Consider the following 18,964-nt stretch of genomic DNA (forward strand, 5'->3'; position numbering starts at 1 on the left):
CATATTCATGAAAAACGCAATAGTTTGAGCACTTATTTTATAATTAAGCCTTATAAATATAATAATTTTAAAAATTTATTTAAAAAAAAAACAAAATTATCAGAGCGTGACATGTGTCACTTAACGAAATTTTTAAAGGAGTTTACGTCTCGGACACCTAAAAAGATAACGTTTATAACATCAGATACTTTAATTATTCAAAAAAAGTTTTAACATCTATTTATGAAAAATTAACATCTATTTATGAAAAATTTGTTCACTCATTTTATAATTAACATAGTTAAACAATTCATTAATCAAATTGATTTTGTTAACCCACGTGTAAGGGTAATAGGGTTTCCAGCGAAAATAAAATATAATTCCTTTAGAACGTGCCCCCTTCTCTTTCTCTCAAATCAATTCGTCGAGATCAATTGGAAGCCAAAGGTCAGTGATCATAATTTTGTCTGTTATTTATTTGATAAATTATATTTTATGCAAATGAAAATGTCTTGCCGTTTGATACCCGAAAAGCGATACGGTTGCTTTTCGCTGAATTTTTCTTCGACTCCATGTAGGCAAATATTTATCTTTAGGTTTAATACTGCAAATTTTAATTGTCATTTCTATATGTAGAATACATTTTTTTTAATTTTCCAGGTAATGAAACAGTCCCGTTAGTTTTAGTTTCTATAGTTGCAATTTTCTTTACAATTTGGAAATTTGCCTTCATTTTATTTTCATTAATTTATTTGTTAAGTTTAAAAAATTTATTCGATATTTGATATAAATTACATAATTCTCTTCAGAACTCTCTCACATTGATTTTAAAGAAGGATAGTTAATCAAGTTATGTCTGGAAGAAATCGTGGGCCATCGCCACTTCCAATGAAAGGGCCTCCTCATCCCGGACTAATGCCTCCAGTACATGAACCTCCATATGCAAGAGGGCTAGAACCAAGGCCACCACATCCAGCCTTGCTTAATGAATTACGTGAAAACCAATTTGGGTTGGGACCGTTGGGTCCTAGGGGCATCCCTCCCCACCCTGCGATCTTTGAGGATCGTCTTGCAGCTCAACTGCAAGATATTCAAGGCCTCCTAGCGGACAACCAGAGTCTGGCAGCAACTCATGTTGCAATAAAACAAGAACTGGAGGCTTCTCAGCATGAGTTACATCGCATGGCTCAATATGCAGATTCTTTGAGGGGGGAGAAGGATGCTCAGATGAAGGAGATGTATGATAAGTCAGTTCGATTGGAAGTTGATCTTCGAGGGGTGGAGGCCATGCGATCTGAGCTTGTTAAGGTTAATGCTGATATTAAGCAGCTTAATGCTGCGAGGCAGGATCTGACAGGTCAGGTTCAAGTCATGAGTCGAGATTTGTCTAGATTTACTGGAGAATTGCAACAGGCTCCTGCGTTGAAGGCAGAGATTGAAAATGTTAAACAGGAACTGCATCGTGCGAGGTCACATTTTACTCTTTCTGTTTTCATTTCTTCTGCTTTCTTTTTACCAGAGACTCCCTCTGAGAATAAAAAATAGTTGCATGAATGGGTAGATGTTTTTGAATCATTTATGTGCCTTTGTTAATTTGTTTTGAGGAAGTTTACTGATGTGTATGTGTGTGTCTTTTTGGACATGAAGATCTGCCATTGAGTATGAGAAGAAAGGATATGCGGAGAATTATGAACACGGTCAAGTGATGGAGAAAAAATTGATCTCAATGGCTCGGGAGTTGGAAAAACTTCGTGCAGAGATTGCAAATACGAATGCAGGGAAGAGAAGTCATGCTGTTGCTGGTAGTGGTGGTAATCATGGTATGTAGGCCTTCCATGAGATAATTGTTTCAGTTTGCTTTTTCCATCAGTGATGACCTTATCTCCATGTCTTTTGCTTCCTGTTTCTCACTGTCAGCTGCTTCTCCTTCTGGTTTTCAATTTTTAGGACATGATCTTTGGTTACAAGTTTTTCTATTAGAGGCTTGGTTGGTTTTCAATCTGGCTTGAGGCTATCATGTGTTATCAACATGGGAAGTACACAAATCAGTTTTTAGAAGTTCGATCTAATTTACTCGTTCAATCTGCCTTTTTATCTTTTTAATGCTAATTTCTATTGGCCGAAGCTCCTCGACATCTTATTTAACATAGGGTCTAGTTAGCTGTTTCATTAGTTCACCAGTTATATTATTTGACTAGTGATGATCCTTAAACTTTCGAGGCTTGATGTACTGGTAAGGAGCTTGATTTTTCTATCTACGTGAGTTAATAACAATATTTTTTTCCGAACATTTCAGTAGTAGCTAGTTATAATGCAAATTATGGGAACCCTGAAGCTGGATATACCGGAAACACTTATCCTGTCACCTATGGCATTAATCCTGTAAGTTATGCTTTTTTATATATGTGCTTGACTATTTTTAATGTGTGCGAGTTTAAATTTATATGGACTTGTATATGAGCTGCATTTGCAAGTTATGTATTCATTAATTATTGTTAAAAGAATGATTGGTTATTTTTCATTTTTCTTGATTGGTTATTTTTCATCTTTCTTCCTTTTATCTGAGGTACAGGGTGGTGTGGATGGTTATCCTCAGTACGGACCTGGTGCTGGTGCCTGGGGTGCATATGACATGTAGAGAGCTCAAGGACATCACTAGTGTGATTTTTACAATCATGCTAAGATGATTCATCTGGTACTTCTGGGCAACTTATTAGTTCTCTAGGCTTGGGTTTGAAGTGTTGTATCATGATAGGAATTCTGGAATTGTACCCCCCAAAAAATGTGACAATTTATATTAGCTTGAAATTGTTGTATGTTGTTTTCTGCTTGATATTATTTGCTGCAAATATTTTATCAGTTCTTTTATGATAAAAATATATCAATTTGATAGTTTGCTCTTCATTGATATTTTTTTGAATTTTGAATTTTGATAAGTGGAGAAAGATTAGACCTTGCCATGCCTTTTTGATGCTAGATGTTTGGTTTTGAAGAACAGGAATCATTAAAATTCATGTGGTTGAAGCCTATTAATGCATGCTATTGCTTCTTCCTCTTCCATATCTTTTGAAACATGGGCCTATTCAATTGCACTGCTTTTTATTTGCAGAAAAGCTCCTACTGTTCCGTCTCTGGCACAATTTAGCAACATATGGATCTAATTTAGCCAGCCTTTCTAGATTGTCTTTTTTTGTTTTCTAAATGGTCTCTTTGTCCCTATTGTCCTGTCTCTAGCACAATTTAGCAACATATTGATTTAATTTAGCCAGCCTTTCTAGATTGTCTTTGTTCTGTTTTCTCAAGGGTCTCTTCCATTTTGGGTGCTATTAGATCTAGGCTGGCCTTATTTTTGGCTCATTTGGGAGTTCCCTACACTTGCTTTACCCCATAGGTTGGTAGCCTTGCTAATTGCTATGTTCATGGATTTTACCCTACTAAGTTCTCATAGAGTCACTGTTATGGTTGGGCGAGAAGAAGGAGAAAATCACGGAGAGAATTTTTTTTTGATAGGAATGGTAGGCCTCGTTAAAACCCCCTTCTTGATTAATGGATCACAATGTGCTCCTTAATCAGCGGAAGGAGGAAAGAGAGCCTAAAAACTTCATTAATAACCTCTAGTTACATAAGACTTAAAAACAACCACACAGACACCTTTTACAACAAATCAAACCCAAGCGAAAAGATAACCTAAAACAACCAGAACAATGTATCTATCCAATACCATCCTTTGCTAGAGTATCAGCCTCAACATTGGCTGACCTAGCAACCCATCTAATAATACCATTCAAACCTCTAAACTTATCACCAATATCATTCACTAAATCAATGTAGACCAAGGGACATCGTTCTTTATTCTTGACCCAATCCACTGCTAATTTACTGTCAGATTCAACGATTAAACGTTCCTTAAAACGTTGTTGAATCGAAGTAAAATAGGATAAGCCCTTCTTAATTGCCATAAGCTCTATCAAGATAGGAGGACCTGGACCAGCAGCCTCTTTGAAAGAACCAACCACCGAGCCATCCTCAACTCTAAGAATGCCTCCAACACCACTTTTCCTCCAGTCTGCAGTCACTGTCGCATCCACATTCAACTTTATAAAGCCCTTTGGAGGATGTGACCAGGGCACAATTTTGATAATAGGAGAGCTTGAATAAGAGCAACTATCCCCAAGTGATAGATCACTAATGAGAGAGTCCTTAGGAATATATACATCCTTGAAGTTAGCTAAGAACCAAGACGCCAACCTACTTCTTGCCATAAAAAATAGATCATTCTGATCTAAACTCCCCCCATCGAACACAATGGCATTCCTCCACTTCCAAATTGACCATAGAACCACACCCGGAATGAAGGACCAAATTTTAGAATTAGGTATCAAATCCTCCCAAGCAAACAAAAAATCTTGAGCATTGGCTTGAAAAGAACAAACTCCCCAGAAATTCAAAAATTTATTCCATAAAGACCACACCACAACACAAGTAAAAAATAAATGTGTTGAGGACTCATCTGCCTTGTTACATAAAGGGCAAACAGCGTCAACAATAGCTGAAACTCCTCCTCTGTAATTCTAGTTTAACTGGCAATCTCTGAAGCACCACTTGCCACATAAATACCTCCACTTTCGGAGGCACCAAACCCCTCCAAACGTACTTCATCCAAAAAGAATCTGTTGTACTTGCAGGACAACATGACTTTACACTCGAGTTGACAGTATATACTCCTTCCCCATTCCCTCTCCAGACTAACCCATCAGAACATTCAAGTGAAAGAGTGATATTATGAATTAAAGCCATTAAATCAGAGAATTGATCCAGTTTCCAATCACTTAAATTCCTTCTCAATTGAACATGCCAAGACCAGCCTGCAAACCGAAACTCCCCAAACTCATTAAGCTTCCCATACTTGTTTACCGAAAGAACAAACATTCTTGGGAAAACCAAATTTAGAGGGGTATCATGCGCCCAACAATCATACCAAAATCTGATACTCCCTCCATCCTCCACTCTAACTTTAAACAAACTTCGGAACTTTGCTCCAAACTGATCCTATTTAAAGTGATTATTGACCACTGATTTCCATATCCAAGAAGCATATGCAGTTAGTTCCTCGTTAAACATCAGAGAATTAGGGTCCAGATTATATTTACAACAAATAACCTTCTTCCACACTGACTCCATATTGTTTGCAAATCTCCACGTCCATTTCCCTAGGAGAGCTCTATTCATATAACCAATATCCAGAACACCAAGACCCCCAACAGTCTTTCCAGCGCACACAGTCGACGAATTGACCCAGTGAATTTTTTTGCCTCCACCCCTCCTCCCCATAGAAATATGGCCATGATGTAATTAAGCTTTGCAATCACCGAAGACGGTATCTTAAACAAAGACATGAAATATGTAGGCAAGGAGCTCAAAACTGCCTTCATTAAAATCAACCTCCCTGCCATTGACAAAGTCTTAGCCTTCCAACCTACTAACCTCTTATAAAAATTTTGAACAACCGGATCCCACAACAATAGCGAACTCCTCTTAGCACCAAGAGGCAACCCCAAATATTCCGCAAGAAAATGTCCTGCTGAACATCCAACCGCATTAGCCCACTGAAGAACCTCTTCCTCATCAATATTTATCCCAAATAATTTTCTCTTAGACAGATTCAATTTCAGGCCTGACATAACTTCGAAAACGTGTAGGATCCTCTTAACATTAATTACCTGTGTCTTTGATGCACTGCAGAAAATAATCAGATCATATGCGAATTGCAAATGAGATAGATTAACAGAAGCCTCATCGCAACCAACAATCAGGCCACAAAACAGACCCGAAGATACTGCCTTACGGAGCAGCAGATTAAGCAGTTCTCCAACAAAATTAAACAACAATAGGGAAAGGGAACTGTTTCTTATCCCCAGACCAACTTTTAATGGCATTCTTTGTATTCCTAAGTATACTCAAAATTCCAGCTCTTTTCTTGTCTTTTTTAAATTCTTTAAATGACTCCACAACCTTCTCCTCAAACCCATTCTTAGACATTAAATAATTGAACAGCCTAAAAGGTCACTTTCCCCAATTATCTTCCACACACTCAATAAAAATTGCATTATGATCAGATATAGATTTTGGCAGTAAAAATTGGTTGATCCCAGAGAATTTTGCTGAGAAACTAGCACTCACCAAGAACCTGTCGAGCTTAACAACAGTAGGAAAATCCCTATTACTACTCCAGGTAAAGTTTCCCCCAATAAGAGGTAAATCAATAAGCCCCGTTTGTTGGATAAACAGACTAAAGATTTCCATAGAGTTTCTATTGTGATCCATGCCTTCCTTCTCATCTTCTAATAAATATGCGTTAAAATCCCCTCCCACACAAAAAGGGATACTATACCCGTTTAAAAACAGTCCCAGTTCTTCAAAGAAACCAGCCTTCTCTTCCTCCACAGATGGACCATAAACGTTTATGAAACCACACCTAAAATGATTGGATTTGAACTTCCCGAAAATAGCAATAAACCTCTTGTGAATATGACGATCTTCTACCACAAAGGAACTATCATCCCAGCAACTTAACAAACCACCAGAATAACCTTCTGCTGGTGACTCAACGAACCTCTGCAACCTATTCAAACCACTTCTCCTTAAAAAATATCTTGGTAAATTCTCGAGTTTTGTTTCTTGAAGAAATAGAAAAGTAGGATTTTTCTCCGAAACTAATTTTTGCACAGCTCTTTGCTTCTCTCTTCTACCCAACCCCTTAACGTTCCAAGACAAAATAATAAGCTTAGGCATGATACTCTAGATTAATAATACCTAAACTCGAAGGAAAAACATACTAACTCAAGGAGCCCTACTCAATCCTTTCTCCAACTCTATAATCTTCTGTAGAAAAGCTTTCTTCCCTTCTTTGAAAGATATTCCCAATAACTTGCTAATTTCCCATGTAGCAATAGCTTCCTCCACCAACAAAGGAAAAGCTGATGAAGATAATGTAGAGACACTAGCATGATCCATAGCATCCCTAATGAGGGATCTTTTAAATCTCCTGTTAATTCTCCTCGGCCTAGGACCGTCATTGTCCCTTGCAGAAACCCCGCTGCCTCAGCAACTTCAGACAGACAACCTCTAGAAATTAAATCCCTGCTTAGCTCATCATTTAACGCCCCTCGGGAAACCTGCTTTCCTTCCTGCTCATTCTTCCAATCCTGCACAATATTATTCCAAATCTTTCTGCATTTCGACCTGCTATAAAATATCTTGCGACTTCTGATTAGTTTCCTAGCAACCGGAGCAGTCTTCATGGATAACGAGCTTGCAGAACCTGCTTGTGAACCAGCTCTTGAATTTAACAACTTTAAACCAACAGCAGGCCCGTCTCCATCTTCGATACCCACTAGATCCTTGATTTTATCTGTTGAAAAAGTAGGACAACCCATTGAAATTGGACCATTATCTTGATCCGGACCACACAACCTAAATGTTCCTAGTCCTTTTTGAAGCCCAAACTCCCTGTCATCTATATCAAGCGCATAGGAATCTCCCCCCACACTCTTCCCACTATCCATCCCTACAAACAAGCCTCTCGACTTTTCATGCCGAGTGGAGACAACTCTCTCGGTTTCTGTACTTTTACTATGATGCGAGCCCTGAACCCAATCCTGAACCCTTTTATGGATTTCTGACAACCCTTGACAACCCATGTGGCCTCCATGCTTCACCTGAACATCCTCTACGCTCCAATTGGAAGAGCTCTCCGCCCATGGCTCCTCTAGAACATCATCTTCAACAAATTCTGACAACTCAGGAAAGAAAACATCACCACCTTCAACCTTAATTTTGACCAGAAATTTCCTCCCACACGTTGTAATAGTAGTATGATCAGGAATGTCAAAAGGACTAAAAACCCTCAGGATCATTTGCGCCACTCTGCAGTCCACTTTTTGAGCAGTTTCATCTTTGATCTTTACTAGTTTACCCCACTTGGATACCAACCTAGTAAAGAAAGGAACCGACCAGCAGTTTAAAGGGACTCCTATCATGGAGATCGAGCAATAAGCTAAGGGAATGTTGTCCTCATCGAACACAGGCTCCAAACTATCAAACCAGAAAGACAGCTCTTCCCATTTTCTTTCCATCGCTGACTTCATCTCATCCATAGATTGGAACACGACCAAGCAAGCATTCTTAGCAAAGCCCCACCTTACAACCTTTACATTAAAGCCCTCATTCCTTAATGCTTTCTGCAAAATTTGAATTTCATGAATCTCTTTGCAAATACCAGTAAGGGACGATCTCAACCAAGCCCTTTCCTCCACCGGAATAAACACATCCCTAGTGTTATTCATTTTCTTCGTATTTGAAAGATTCACCTCTTGCACAACCTCTGCCTCTTTATGTACCCAACAACCGCATCTGAATAAGACCTTCCATCATGAAACCTATTCATCATCTCCGACTTCCTTACCCTTCCAGCTGAAGAAGACAATCTTCCAACCTTTCGCCCTCTAATACCAACACTAGTTGCACCCTCAACCCCCCAGCAATCTGCCTCCTCAACCCAGAATGTTTCTTATATTTAGCTACAGTCACTGAAATTCTCCTCCCATCAATCAAGACGTTGTTCATCTTTTCCACTGCATTACACAGATCTTCCTTGCTTTCGAAATGGACAAACGCGAACGTATTAACTTTATACTTCGGTCTATTATTGAAAAGAGGAATGAACACCTTAATGACTTTACCATAACGACTAAAGAGAATCCATAAATCACTGCGTCTCACTTGCCTACTAAGATTATCGACGAAAGCTGACCAAGTAACTCCTCCATGAACCTCTCTAAAATTATCGACAACGAACTTGCTCTTGAAAGACTCACTCACTCTCTCTCTACCTTCTCTCATATTTGATAAACACCTGATCTCTTGAGCAAGAAAACTATTCTCTTTCTGAAAATCATAGAGAGAATGAATTGGGAAATTCGGGGAATGTTAGGGATTAGAAAAGATGGGAATGGATTAGGGATTTTGAATGATGAATTGGGGGAAAGGAGAACATATAATGAATTGGAGATTTTACCTGCTGATGAAATGGAGACAGATGAGATAAGTTTTGGGTTGATACAAGCAGTAGCCCAACAGAGTGGACTGTGGAGAATTCCTTGACACCTGCACCAAAGATTGCAACCGTTAGAAAGGACTGCCAGCTGTCATTCCTTGTTTGGTACATTCTGAATGAATAATACACTGTACTAAGAAAAGAGGCATGAAATGAATGAATGAAATCTCAATTTCTCTGAATTCCTTTCTTCTATTCTGAAACCTTTCTTCTCAATAATTCTCTTTTTTACTTGAGCTATAACAATTTGGTATTTAGAGCCTCCATTCCTGGCTTTCGATATCTGTTATGCCAAAGAAAAACCACACAATGACACAAAATCCAGAACTTTCTGCACTACATAAACAAATCGAGGATTTGACGCTTTTGGTGAAGAACGCAACAGACGACACTAATCCACCGAAGTGGTGGGAGGAGCAAGACAATCGAATCAGCTCATTGGAAGTTCGGATGAATACATATCAAGGTTATGTCGAACAAATTTTGGGTATACTGATTAGAAAGAAGGACGGGTTGGAACCAGAAAGCCCCGACAGTCAGCAGGTGAAGACTTCTGAACCTTCAAAACCCGATGGTAAGCAGCCGGGGGCTGTGACAATAATCAATGAAAAATCAGGCTTTACTTACCAACCGGAGGAATCTGAAATTCTAAAGTCCAAACCAGATGAACCACCTCAGAAGCCGAAAGCAGATTTGCAGTTGGGTGACAGCAGTGGAACAAAGATATCACAAGGAGCCCTTGTTGATGAACGACGGGGGTCATTTGGGAGTCTCGGATCAGTGACACCAAGACCTCGAATAGAATTACCTATAATTGAAGGGACAAATCCAAAGGGATGGATCCAAAAGTGCATAAAATTCTTTCATTTTTATGGAGTTATTGCTGAAGAACGAGGGGCGATGGCTGCAATGCATAATGGAGGTAAGGCCGAAACTTGGTTTGATGGCTATATTTTGCAAAAAAAATCGGGTTTTATGGCATGAATTTGAAGCTGATATATGTCATAGATTTAACGACAGATTTTTTCCGAAAATTATGGAGGAATATAGTAAGTTGTTGCAAAAATGTTCTGTTAATGAGTACCAAGATAAGTTTGAAGAACTTAAGCCCTATATTCTGATTCAAAGTCCTACATTGCGAGAGGACTTCTTCATGTCAAATTTTGTTAGTGCCTTAAAGGAGGAGCTTAAACATCGGATGACAACAACTATTGTAGTTGAGGATGTGAGAAGGGAGGTGAAAATATTGCAAGCCTTGATAGGACATAGCAATCTAGTGAAATTCTATGATGCGTTCGAAGATCATGATAATGTCTATATAGTAATGGAATTATGTGAAGGAGGTGAGCTTTTGGATAGAATGCTTGCAAGGGGTGGAAAATACACGGAAGATGATGCAAAAGGTGTAATGGTTTAGATACTAAACGTTGTTGCTTTTTGTCATCTTCAAGGTGTTGTGCATCGAGATCTTAAACCAGAGAATTTTCTGTATATTTCAAAGGAGGAGAACTCTTTGCTGAAAGCCATAGACTTCGGCTTGTCGGATTTCGTGAGACCAGATGAAAGACTTAATGACATTGTGGGAAGTGCATACTATGTGGTCCCCGAAGTTCTACATAGGTCCTATGGCACAGAAGCTGATGTTTGGAGTATAGGCGTGATAGCTTATATTCTTTTATGTGGGAGTCGACCATTATGGGCTAGGAAAAAGTCTGGAATTTTTCGAGCAGTCCTGAAAGCTGATCCAAATTTTAATGAACCACCTTGGCCTTCCTTGTCGTTAGAAGCCGAGGACTTTGTGAAACGTCTCTTGATTAAGGATCCTAGGAAGCGAATGACAGCAGCTCAGGCTCTTAGTCATCCTTGGATTCAGAGTATTGGTAATGTTAAGGTTCCACTTGATATTTTAACATTTAGGCTTATAAAGACATATGCAATCATCACCTTTGCGGAAGGCTGCTTTAAAGGCTTTGTCAAAGACATTGACTCCTGATGAACTCTTTTACCTGGGAGAGCAATTTTCTTTATTAGAGCCGAAACATGGTAGCATAACATTGGAGAATATTAAGACGACCCTAATGAAAAACGCAACAGATGCAAGCTCGAGAGGAGTGGGAGTTATATTGTCACAGGAAGGTTGACCAATTGCTTACCTAAGCAAAGCTATTGGTCCAAAACATGTGGATCTTTCAATTTATGAGAAAGAATACATTGCTATTTTAATGGTGGTTTCGAAATGGAGGCACTACTTGGAGGGAAATTCGTTTTTCATAAAAACGGATCACGAGCCACTAAAATATTTGTTGAAGCTAAACTTGACGACTACGATCCAAAAAAGGGGTTTGACTAAATTACTTGGGCTAGATTATATTATTCAATACAAAAAAGGGAAAAATAACACAGTGGTCGATGTGTTTTCAAGAATATTTGAGGATTTTGCTGAGCACAATTATATAAGGGTAGTTTCTATTATTCCTAGTTGGGTCAACGAAATTGAAGGTACTTATGAAGATGATTTATTAGCAAAGGAATGGATCTGTGTCTTATCCATTCATCCACAGAGTGACAGTAATTGGAAGTATTTAGGGGGAATTCTACGCTACCAAAGTCGAGTGTATGTTGGCTTCAAAGGTGATCTACGCTTTCAAATTCTAAGTAACTTACATGACTCTTCCCAAGGAGGTCATTCGGGGGTTCAAGCGACGTATCAAAGAATTAAAGCTCACTTCTACTGGTCTGGTCTTAAAACAATGGTTGTTGTCTACGTTCGAAAATGTGATAATTACCAACGTATAAAGGTCGATCACATTCCTAAAACCGGTCTGCTACAGCCCCTACCAGTTCCTAATCAGGCTTGGGAGATCATCACAATGGACTTTACAGATGGGTTACCGAAGTCCAATCAGAAAAATTGCATCTTGGTCATGGTCGACAAGTTCACAAAATACACCCATTTTTTACCCTTGTCTCATCCCTATACAGCTATGGAAGTGGCCCATTTATATCTAGATCACATTTTTAAATTACATGGCCAACCGAATATGGCCATCTCAGATCGAGATAAGACATTCATCAGTTTATTTTGGCATGACTTGATGAAGCAGTTGGGTACCTCTACATTCTACAGTACGGCCTACCTTCCCAAGACCGACGGACAAACCGAACAGGTTAGCCAATGGATAGAACAATTTCTTCGAGGACTCTGTTTTCTTAAACCAACTCACTAGGCTAAATGACTATTCCATGCCGAATGGTGGTTCAATACCACATACCACACGACTTTAAAATTAACCCCTTTTAAGGCTTTGTATGGTTACAAGCCCTCGATTCTAGCCACGACACTTGGGAAGATTACACGATCCTCCGAAGATAATTTCCTTAGTTTGATCCTTCGGGACAAAGATCGTTTCATGGAGGGGGTATTGTTATGGTTGGGCGAGAAGAAGGAGAAAATCACGGAGAGAATGAATTGGGAAATTCAGGGAATGTTAGGGATTAGAAAAGATGGGAATGGATTAGGGATTTTGAATGATGAATTGGGGGAAATGAGAACATATGATGAATTGGAGATTTTACCTGCTGATAAAATGGAGACAGATGAGATAAGTTTTGGGTTGATACAAGCAGTAACCCAACAGTGTGGACTGTGGAGAATTCCTTGACACCTGCACCAAAGATTGCAACCGTTAGAAAGGACTGCCAGCTGTCATTCCTTGTTTGGTACATTTTGAATGAATAATACACTGTACTAAGAAAAGAGGCATGAAATGAATGAATGAAATCTCAATTTCTCTGAATTCCTTTCTTCTCTTCTGAAACCTTTCTTCTCGATAATTTTTTTTTTACTTGAGCTATAACAGTCATTTAAAAGTTTACATAATGGTCTGTGCAAACAGGCAAGGGGTTTCATTACTTTATCCCATTTGTTGCTTAACCTATTTTACTATGTAAGATGATGTTTGCCCTAATGCAGAAAGAAAGAATTAAAGAAAAAAATGAAAAATAGATTTCGAGCTTATCAAATGACATTTTCTGTTCTATTTCTAGATAATATTGAGTCTGTTTGATATTTTCATTGGCTCTGTGTCACTGATTCTGTTTATTTAGGTTCTCTAAAGTTTTTCTAACTCAAAGAGAGTTGAATGATGTTTGCCAGACATGTTGCTCCTAGAATTCCAGCTTGAGTAGATTTCTGGTCTTCATATAATGGTATCTATATAGATATATTTTCCTTATTTTCTTTATTAGGTAGAGCTACTTAACTTTTTTTTTCTAATTTGGTGCTTAGTTTTGTCTAACCTTTCGGTTTAACCGAGTATAAGATAATAGAATAATACCCTAGCAACTGTTTTTGTGCAATTATGTGATTGTAATATTTGTTGCATCTTGTTCATTTGTTCTGGAATTTAGCCTTAAGATCTTTTGTAAGACTATGCCATTGGACAATTTACCTAAACTTTAGATTCCCAGTTGTGTGTAAGAACACCGAGAAAGAGGACATTTTCGCTCCCTATTCAGAAACTAGCCTTAAGACCTTTTGTCAGATTGTGCCATTGGATGTAAATTTTAGACATGTTCTTTTAATGTTGGCAGATGATATGCCTTTCCTAAGTTTATCTTATGTAAATTTATCTGGGAGGTCACCTATGAAAACAAATGAAGGGTATGACGTTGGCAGTTTTAATTGGACATATTTATTAGTGAGTGAAGTAGCTGACACCTAGATTGGTCTGTCTTTAGCATTGATTTTACAAAGTCTGCAGCGAGGATATTAGAGCAACCAAGCAGGGTTTGTGACCTATTTTTGGAGATCACTGCCGCCTTTATCAGAGATTTTTTTTAATGAGAGTAGTATCATACTCAGATGGTTCCTACCATCTGGCTTTCATTGCTTTATTTGTATCACTTACACCTAGCTGGCTTCTCGTCTTCTGGTGGTTTTGTTATATGAACTATTTCATTGTATGGTCTATACCATGTTGGTTCCTTTGTAACTTCTAGTTGGACCAGGTAAACTGCAGAAAATGAATTTGCTAATAAAGGTTTGTTCCTCCCTGGGTAATGCTATAATTCGAAATAAGGAACGTTCTGTAGAATTAGTACAAGCTGTGTACGAACACTTCTGCTCAAGTGTAAAGAAAAAGTAACTGCTCTTGTTATGATAAATAACATTGTATCAATTGTGTTTTCAGTTTTTCTGTAAGTCTAAGAAATACGAGAAACATCCTAGTCCTACTTGCATGGGATTATGTGCTTTCAAGGCTAACAAAAAACCCACTTGCTTCAAGTTGGTTACATTGGACAGGACTGGGAATATAGAGTTGTAATGACTAACGCCCATAAATCATGATTTGGCAATAGAGCAGGTGATGACCAGGGTTTCAAATCGCGGTCGCGGTCGCGTTTTCAGTTATTTCGGATTTACCATGATTGCGACCGTCGCGGGCGCTATTGCGGCCATCGCGGACGCTATTGACTGTCTTGGAGTTTGAAATCTATTGACTGTCAGTTTTCTGATAGCAGGCCATTTTTTTGAGTGGAAGACTATGTGCTTCAGGATTTATTGGAATATACTTATCTCTATAGCAGTGGCTAATGTGTTCACTATCGATGCAGGAGCATCCAAGATTAATTTGATTATTTTGTTTTTAGGATTAGTTTTTTTTCTGGTCTTATCTTTTGTGTTCTACTAAACAATTATGTGATTAGGATAGGACTCTTAGTGATTGTTTCATTATAGATACTATAGTAGAGGGCTATTAGGGAATTACCATTTTTATTATTTTCTTGAACTAATACAAATAAATTAGAGGTTTTATAACCCTAAGATTTCTAAAGCTTCATCTTCTTTCCTTTTCATGTTTGAGCCTTCTTTCAATTGTTGCTGTTTTCCCTCTTAACCACATCATCTATCCTATAGTTTTTCTTGTTTCTTGAACTGATTCTTTGAATAACCTTAACGGCTGTTCTCTTGATTTAACATCACATCTGGATTAAAATTTGTTGCCTACATGATGCGCTGTTACTACCATTAGCGGTTCAGATGCTTCTGCCCTTATTCATCTTCAAAATCAAATTGCTGGCATTTTTTGTGCGTGTACCCACCTTTCCATGGTGAAACATCAAAGTGCTTACTTGTCAACTAACACTAACTAATCATCTTTTACTAATTAGTATTCTTCCCTTTTCTTTTGCACTTTATGATTTCTATTGCCTGTTTGGGTGATTGGGTCCTTGTCCTTGGCTCAGTTTTAAGTGCTTATTGAAATGTATGGTCTTGGGAAGAATTCAGTAGATGTCATTGTGCAACTTCTAGGTTTGAGCTTTATCACTCAATTCTTATGCTCAAGGAGAAATTTCCTTTTGGCATGCCTGTAAACTTCTGGTCTACTCCACCCCACTCCCTCTCTTTTAATACTACTACTAGTCACTACAACGAGATAAATTTCCGTGGATTACTCATCTGAGGTGGGATGTTACCCCATGTAAAATCATTGTGTAAGTTGCTGCGGGACCTGTTAAGTTGCTGAAGTGTCACTGACTAAAAAGTGGAGCAAATTGTTGAGAATATAGGATGTCATGGATTTGAAGTACCTCCTCCTTGCCTTTATTGTGTGAAACTTTGGCCAGGAGAAACTCTTAAACATCTCTAAGGGATCCCATCCATGTCTTGTTCCATTTGGAAAAACAATGACTAAGCACTGGAAGAAGCTTATTCATTTTATGAGTTATGCAGCTTTGCCAAGACATGGTCAACAATGATGATGCATGATGAGTTTTCTAGTCAAGTAAGTGATGTACATTTCTTTGAAATTTGTGTTGTTTTCATATTTCCCCTTGTTACTTGTGCTTGTAAAAAGATTATCATTATTTCTTCTTTTTTAGACCCAGTTTACCAAACATTTCCCTTGTTAATAAATATTTGTTTGGTATTTCTATTCATGGTTGGGTAGGGCCTTGTAATGTTCCTGTATGGTTGTATGTTTTTTATATTCATACGGAGAAAGTATGATGTCTCAATGTGAGTTGTGGTGATGATTTCGTTACCTTTTCTATTGCGACTATTTGGAATACTTCTTTTGCCGTTTATTGCCTCTTTGCAACGTTCTTCTGAATTTATTGCCATTAACCAGTGGAGGATGCTTCAGTTAATTTAGTTTGTTCAAATATGTAACAGGCTTGGCTTGTGCTTGTTGAATGTGAGTTTTATTAGACAATTGAGGGGTGGGGCATAATTGGAAAGATAACTCGAGGAGGGGGTGGGGACATAATTGGAAAGATAACTCGAGGAGGAGGTTATCGAGGGATTTTTGGTTAAGAATCATTGAATGTTGATTTGCAAGATGTAGAATGAAATAGCAGTAAGTAATATCCGGTAGGAAAATAATTGCTGCATTTTCACCTTAGGGCTGGTATTATATTATAGTTGGGTCATTAGAAGAAATCCAAATGCTAGAAGTGTATTCCAGCATATAGATTTTTATAATTGTAAAAAAAGATTATATTTGGCTTTCTTCTATTTTTTATGTTAAAACTAATTCCCTCCCTGGATTTGCAACTTGTACTTCTTTGGCATTGAAGTTTGATTTTGCTAGGCATTTGCCATTCTATTCTAGAAGAGCATTAATCATTTTGCTGTCTTTATGGATGTAGTGCCATCGATTTTTCTGATCCGGAATTGTCAACTATAGCACGTGATTTAAATTAACTTTTCTATTGCTGCTATTCTGGCATCCAAGCCTGGTATTTCATGTTGTTTTCATATTCTATAACTTGTGCCTTTCCATGCTTGACTGTATGCAATTTTGTGAAGTTATACTGATTTATCATCTATCCAAAACTTACATGACTGCTTTCTGGTCTTCATTGGTAGTATTCAGTCATTGTAAATTTAACTGTTGGCTTAAGGAAAAATATAAGTGTGTTTCTTATCATCTTGCTCTGTTTTCCCTCCCACTTTTTGTTCTGTATCCCCTCTTCAATTTTACTAATATATACATGTCATATTATTAATATTTTAACTTGTGACTTTTTATGCTTACGCGTATTCTAGTAACTTATGCAAGTTATTTCCATTTCAGGTTTATAAATGCGAACCTTGCAAAATTTCTGTTTCTGCAATTATCCTGCGCTGTTGGAATTCGGTATGTTACATTTCATTGTTTACATTGTTGATATCAATAAAATTTCCTAGAAGCTAGTCATGTATGTAGTTATCTCTGTGTTTTCTGTTTTCCTCGAAAGGTTGGCCTCTAGTTGCAAGACCATGGTCATGTAAGAATGTAGATATCATTCCCTCCTTGTGTAGCATTTTTAGTGACAAATAATCTACAATAATAATCACTATAGATGGTGTGACTTCTATTTGAATTAAAATCTTTGCATCTCCTAATTAGCAATTGTAGTTTTGTAAGCAAACCTGCGCATGGTTGATATACGATGAATTCTAGCTATATTATGCATTTTGTAGAAAAAAAAATACACCTAGGATATTGCAAGAATAGTTCAGCAGGATGTGAAATAATTACACAAGTTAGAAAATGGAAGAAAACTAGAACTTTAGAATTTGTTATGTTTGTCTTTGCCTTCCAGTAGTTATAGATAAGAAGATAGACAACTAAGGTATGTCAGGTAGAATTGCAAAAAGAAATACAGACAAATTTATGTGATCTTGGTTTCAGTAATTTCACCAAATCTCTGAATATATGTGGAAGCTCATGGTATGTGATGATGACAGCGATGATAACTTTGCTTTGGTGTGCAACAGCCTTTTCCAGCTGTATGACGGGTTTCTTAAGGTGAGGAGCTTTTATCTACTTTGGCTATTTTAGCTGGAGATAGTTTATGATGTTCTCTAGAGTTCATGCCAATCAATATATTTTTATTTGCATTTTTATGTTGCAGGTTGTGACCCCCTTTCTCGTGGCCAAGCTGGACCATTAGAAGTGCAGGTGAATTCTTGGTGGATGGAGATATTTCTTCAGCTATATCCCTTGATAGGGGATATAAGGAACTGTTTCAAGCAGTTAAATTTCAGAGAAGATTTTCTTTGGTTCATCCCTTCATACATCGGGGTGCTCGGGCTTTGATATGGAAATAAAACAATGGCCTCTGTATGGTGATTGAACCCTAAAGTCTTCAAAAATAAGAAGGGATGATTATGCGAATCTTCACAAGTTTATATATTAAGGGTTCCGTTAACTGTGGCATCAATTGAGAGATTAATTAAATTTTAATTTGTTTTTTCTATTTATGTTGTCTTTTAGTGCACGAGTTAATTCATTTGGTAAATTTTAGTCCCTTACATGAGTTAATTCCTTCGGATGATAGCCATTGGTGAAAATGCTTTCTCTCCGTCTCTTTGTCCTTATTTTGGGGCTATGAGATTGTTGTGTGGGGGCTTGCGATTCTATGTGGGGAAATTGCCATAAAGGAAAAGAGTTGTAATTGGTAGTCAAACTCTTGGTCTAGAAATGTCAGAGATTAACCCCTTGGAACTCACCTCAGATGTGGAAAGTTGTATTAATGAAGGCTACAAATCACCATCCCTCTTATCATCTATCGAACAAGGTGAAATTAAGAGTTGTCCTCAAATAACACGTACGAATTTTAATAGGTAGTATCAGATCACAAATATTATACATCTTTCAGGGGGAAGTTTCATTACTTAACTGCTTGCAGGAAGATGGATTCCATCTTGAGTATGCAAAAGTACAGATGGGGAGCCGAAAGATCCAATTGTATTTTGTGAGTTAATGGTACATTCCACGTGTTGTGGGAATCCATTGATAAAACAAATCCCAGAAGGTGATTCGTTTTGCATACCTTTGCTTAGCTTCCAAATCAGAGGAAACTAAGAATGCTAAACCC

General features: G+C 37.8%; 2 protein-coding genes and 1 pseudogene across 3 annotated transcripts; 2 read left to right on the forward strand and 1 right to left on the reverse strand.

Moving 5' to 3' along the window:
• Window positions 1-359: 359 nt before the first annotated feature.
• Window positions 360-17,238, forward strand: LOC120209776 (protein FLX-like 1). 2 transcript variants are annotated; one of them, XR_005524436.1, is made up of 6 exons: window positions 360-426; window positions 789-1,448; window positions 1,627-1,799; window positions 2,276-2,361; window positions 2,552-2,674; window positions 17,176-17,238. XR_005524436.1 is itself a non-coding variant. In XM_039208691.1 (5 exons), exons 2-5 carry the CDS (start codon window positions 832-834, stop codon window positions 2,615-2,617), a joined length of 942 nt encoding a protein of 313 aa, XP_039064622.1. In that variant the 5' UTR covers window positions 360-426; window positions 789-831; the 3' UTR covers window positions 2,618-2,812. The 2 variants fall into 2 exon arrangements, 1 of the variants encoding a protein (XP_039064622.1); XM_039208691.1 differs by lacking the exon at window positions 17,176-17,238 and having other exon boundaries at window positions 2,552-2,812.
• LOC120209767 lies at window positions 3,690-5,915 on the reverse strand. Its single transcript, XM_039208685.1, has 4 exons — window positions 5,292-5,915; window positions 5,140-5,200; window positions 4,597-4,844; window positions 3,690-4,493 (listed from the first exon to the last, which is right to left on the reverse strand). Exons 1-4 carry the CDS (start codon window positions 5,913-5,915, stop codon window positions 3,690-3,692), a joined length of 1,737 nt encoding a protein of 578 aa, XP_039064616.1.
• On the forward strand, window positions 10,104-12,756 carry LOC120209768 (annotated as a pseudogene).
• Window positions 17,239-18,964: the final 1,726 nt, after the last annotated feature.

Source organism: Hibiscus syriacus, unplaced genomic scaffold (genome assembly GCF_006381635.1).
Source record: "Hibiscus syriacus cultivar Baekdansim isolate YM2019G1 unplaced genomic scaffold, ASM638163v2 tig00020138_pilon, whole genome shotgun sequence".
NCBI lineage: Eukaryota > Viridiplantae > Streptophyta > Magnoliopsida > Malvales > Malvaceae > Hibiscus > Hibiscus syriacus.

What these genes read in the sequence shown, in the direction of transcription:
- LOC120209776 (XM_039208691.1), top strand. Translation starts at nt 832, where the DNA reads ATGTCTGGAAGAAATCGTGGGCCATCGCCACTTCCAATGAAAGGGCCT. An exon ending in TGGTAGTGGTGGTAATCATG is followed by an intron (nt 1,800 to 2,275) that starts GTATGTAGGCCT and finishes CGAACATTTCAG; the next exon opens with TAGTAGCTAGTTATAATGCA. An exon ending in TCACCTATGGCATTAATCCT is followed by an intron (nt 2,362 to 2,551) that starts GTAAGTTATGCT and finishes TCTGAGGTACAG; the next exon opens with GGTGGTGTGGATGGTTATCC.
- LOC120209767 (XM_039208685.1), bottom strand. Translation starts at nt 5,915, where the DNA reads ATGCCATTAAAAGTTGGTCTGGGGATAAGAAACAGTTCCCTTTCCCTA. An exon ending in TGGAGTCAGTGTGGAAGAAG is followed by an intron (nt 4,845 to 5,139) that starts GTTATTTGTTGT and finishes TTCGGTTTGCAG; the next exon opens with GCTGGTCTTGGCATGTTCAA. An exon ending in TGGTGCCTCCGAAAGTGGAG is followed by an intron (nt 4,494 to 4,596) that starts GTATTTATGTGG and finishes TTATGTAACAAG; the next exon opens with GCAGATGAGTCCTCAACACA.